The following is a 3,791-nucleotide window of genomic DNA, read 5'->3' as shown; positions in this document are numbered from 1 at the left end:
AATAGAATTCCAGTGAGTAAAGATATCATTGATTGCCAAACCGAAAAAAATATAGGACAAGGATTCCTTATGTAGATGTTGTAGAAACAGTTGTACCAGTTCTGGTAAAAACAATTATAACACCATCAGTTTTAGCACCATCAGCTGTAGTGCCATTGGTTGTATTGGCACTAGATGCAACATCAGTTCTGGTGGCACCCATTGTAGCACCATCGGTTGTGGTGGCAACGGTTGTAGCACCTTTGGTTGTGGTGGCATCTGTTGTAGCACCCTCAGTTGTGGTGGCATCGGTTGTAGCACTTTTGGTTGTGGTGGCATCAGTTGTAGCACTTTTGGTTGTGGTGGCATCGGTTGTAGTATCATCGGTTGTAGCACCATCGGTTGTAGCACCTTTGGTTGTGGTGGCATCGGTTGTAGCACCATCGGTTGTAGCACTTTTGGTTGTGGTGGCATCGGTTGTAGCACTTTTGGTTGTGGTGGCATCGGTTGTAGCACCTTTGGTTGCAGCACCTTTGGTTGTGGTGGCATCAGTTGTAACACCATTGGTTGTGGTAGCATCGGTTGTAGCACCTTTGGTTGCAGCACCTTTGGTTGTGGTGGCATCGGTTGTAACACCATTGTTGTGGTAGCATCGGTTGTAGCACCTTGGTTGCAGCACCTTTGGTTGTGGTGGCATCGGTTGTAGTACCATCGGTTGTAGCACCTTTGGTTGTGGTGGCATCGGTTGTAGCACCATTGATTGTGGTAGCATCGGTTGTAGCACCTTTGGTTATGGTGGCATCGGTTGTAGCACCATTGGTTGTGGTGGCATCGGTTGTAGCACCCCTGGTTGTGGTGGCATCGATTGTAGCACCCTTGGTTGTGGTGGCAATGGTTGTAGTACCATCAGTTGTAGCACCTCTGGTTGTGGTGGCATCGGTTGTAGCACCATCGGTTGTAGCACCATTGGTTGTGGTGGCATCGGTTGTAGCACCTTTGGTTGTGGTGGCATTGGTTGTAGCACCATCGGTTGTAGCACCTTTGGTTGCGGTGGCATCGGTTGTAGCACCATCGGTTGTAGCACTTTTGGTTGTGGTGGCATCGGTTGTAGCACCATCGGTTGCGGTGGCATCGGTTGTAGCACCTTTGGTTGCAGCACCTTTGGTTGTGGTGGCATCGGTTGTAACACCATTGGTTGTGGTAGCATCGGTTGTAGCACCTTTGGTTGCAGCACCTTTGGTTGTGGTGGCATCGGTTGTAACACCATTGGTTGTGGTGGCATCGATTGTAGCACCATCGGTTGTGGTGGCATCGGTTGTAACACCTTTGGTTATGGTGGCATCGGTTGTAGCACCATTGGTTGTGGTGGCAATGGTTGTAGTACCATCAGTTGTAGCACCTTTGGTTGTGGTGGCATCGGTTGTAGCACCTGGTTTGGTGGTGTTGGCCAGGTTGGCTTGTGTGGCTCGGTTGTAGCACTTTGGTTGTGTGGTACGTTGTGGCATTTGTGGTGGCATCGTTGTAGCATTTGTGGGTGGTTGTGCACATCGGTTGCACCATTTGGTTGTGAGTCGACGTTGTACTTTGGTGGTGGTGGTTGTAGCACCTATGGTTGTAGCACTTTGGTTGTGGTGGCATCGGTTGTAGCCCTTTGGTTTGTGTGGCATCGGTTGTAGCACCTTGGTTGATGGTTTGACTGTGGTGCACGGTTGTGGTCGGTTGTAGCCCTTGGTGGTGCATCGGTTGTAGACCATGGTGAGCACCTTGGTGTGGTGCATCGGTTGAGCACCTTTGTTTGGTGCATCGGTTGTGCACTTGTCACCTTTGTTGTGGTGGATCGGTTTGACACATCGGTTGTGGTAGCTCTTGGTGTGTGGTTTCATCGGTTTGGTGATCGGTTAGCCTGGTTGTGGTGTAGGCAACACTGGTTTGTGGCATCGTTGTACATTGGTGGTGGCATCGGTTTACACCTTGGTGTTGTGACATGGTTGTAGCATGTTGGTGGCACCGGTTGTGTGCATCGGTTGTACTGGTTTGGACATTGGTTGTGAGCATCGGTTGTAGCATCTTGGTGTGGCCATGGTTGTACACCGTTGTGATTTGGTGTGGTGGTCGGTGTAGCTGTGTGAGGTTGTGGTGGTGGTTGTGACCCTGGTTGTGGATGTTGTCTGGTTGTGTGGCATCGGTTGTAGACCTTGGTTGTGGTGGTGGTTGGACCATTGGTTGTGGTGGCATCGGTTGTAGCACCCTTGGTTGTGGTGGCAATGGTTGTATTACCATCGGTTGTAGCACCTTTGGTTGTGGTGGCATCGGTTGTAGCACCTTTGGTTGTGGTGGCATCGGTTGTAGCACCATTGGTTGTGGTGGCATCGGTTGTAGTACCATTGATTGTGGTGGCACTAGTTGTACCATCAGTTGTAGGATCAGTTGTTCTAATTTTGATATCAGTTATAGTATCAATGATGGTGGCATTATTTTTAAAATTCAGTTGTAGCACCGTTAATTGTAGTGATATCAGTAGTAACATCAGCTGTGGTGGTATCAGTAATGGTGGCATCGGTTCTTGCATCAGTTGTGGTGGCAGCAGCTGTACCATCAGTTGCAAGATCAGTTGCAATGGTAAAATTAGTGGTGACAGTTGTGATTGCATTAGTTGCAACATCAGTTGTGGTGGTATCAATCTTAGCACCATCAGATATGGTGGCATCTGTTGTGGCACAAGTATCAACTGTGGTGGCATCAGTTGCAACATCATTTGTCGTGGCATCGGCTATGGTAGGAGCAGCTGTGGTGGTATCGGTTGTAGCATCAGCAGTTACATCGGTACTAGAAGAATCAGCTGTAGCGGGAACATTTGTGAATTCAATTGTAGGATCAGCTGTGGCACCGGCTGTTGTAGAATCAATCAGTGATACAACTATTATAGAATCAGTTACTGTAGCACCAATAAGTGTAGACTCAGTTGTAAATTCAGTCACTGCAGAACCACTAGCATCATCCATTACAGAGCCAGTTATGGTAGCATCCATCGTAAAATCATCAGTTATTGTAGCATCAGTTGCATCACTGGCCATAGGATCAGTTATTATAGCATTAGCTGTAGCATCTGCTGTGCCGCCATCAGATATTGTAGCATCTGTCGCATATTCAGGTACTGAAAAATCGAGTATTGTAGAATCAGGTGTACTTTCAGTTGTAAAGTCAGTTATTGAAAAATCAGTAATATAATCAGCATCTGTTACTGTAGAATCAATTGTAGCTGCAACTGTGACATCAGATGTAGAATTAGTTATTGTAATGTCAGTTATTATAGTACTGGTCATATAATCAGTCATTGTAACATCTCTTGTAAGATCAGCTACTTCAACGGCAGTTTTATTGAAGAATCAGTTGTAGCATCAGATGTATCACCTGTAGAATCAGTCAGTTTAATATAGCTTGTAGAATCGGTTGTAACACTTGTAGGAAGATTGCTGCCAGCAGTAATAGGAATTGTTGTTAGAACAACTGTAGCAGTAAGTGTAGGGCTCATTGCAGCAGCAGTTGTAGAAACAGTTGTGGCAGCAGACTCATCTCCGGAATCATCGGTTTCATCTGAGAAAAAGAGACAAAGAAAAAAAAGTTCAGTTTACAAACTCTTTTCTGTTCATATATGATTACTAGCCTTCTTTTAGCTTTAAAATGTAGTTTATGTATTTAGTGTAACTTTAATTGCATTGATAGTTCTAAAAATGACAGCCTCCTGTAACTATGTACCACTTGACAAGTTGTAAGAACGTCAATCGTAGCTCTGCTGCCACCTCTTAAATTAA

General features: G+C 46.0%; 2 protein-coding genes across 2 annotated transcripts in view; both read right to left on the bottom strand.

Annotated features, from left to right (window-relative positions):
- Positions 1-67: 67 nt before the first annotated feature.
- LOC119591824 (mucin-21-like) lies at positions 68-1,862 on the bottom strand. The gene is made up of 2 exons (XM_037940569.1): positions 659-1,862; positions 68-585 (listed from the first exon to the last, which is right to left on the bottom strand). The coding sequence occupies exons 1-2, from the start codon at positions 1,860-1,862 to the stop codon at positions 68-70; spliced, it is 1,722 nt and encodes a 573-aa protein (XP_037796497.1).
- Positions 1,863-3,337: 1,475 nt separating this feature from the next.
- The window catches only part of LOC119591823 (mucin-5AC-like), an 11,161-nt gene continuing 10,707 nt past the window's right edge, over positions 3,338-3,791 (bottom strand). Inside the window, exon 12 of the mRNA XM_037940567.1 lies at positions 3,338-3,573. Coding sequence (XP_037796495.1) covers positions 3,338-3,573 — 236 coding nt within the window. The remainder of the gene's footprint in view (positions 3,574-3,791) is intronic.

This window comes from Penaeus monodon, chromosome 29 (genome assembly GCF_015228065.2).
Source record: "Penaeus monodon isolate SGIC_2016 chromosome 29, NSTDA_Pmon_1, whole genome shotgun sequence".
Taxonomy (NCBI): domain Eukaryota; kingdom Metazoa; phylum Arthropoda; class Malacostraca; order Decapoda; family Penaeidae; genus Penaeus; species Penaeus monodon.
This window is presented reverse-complemented; position numbering and strand designations above follow the sequence as displayed.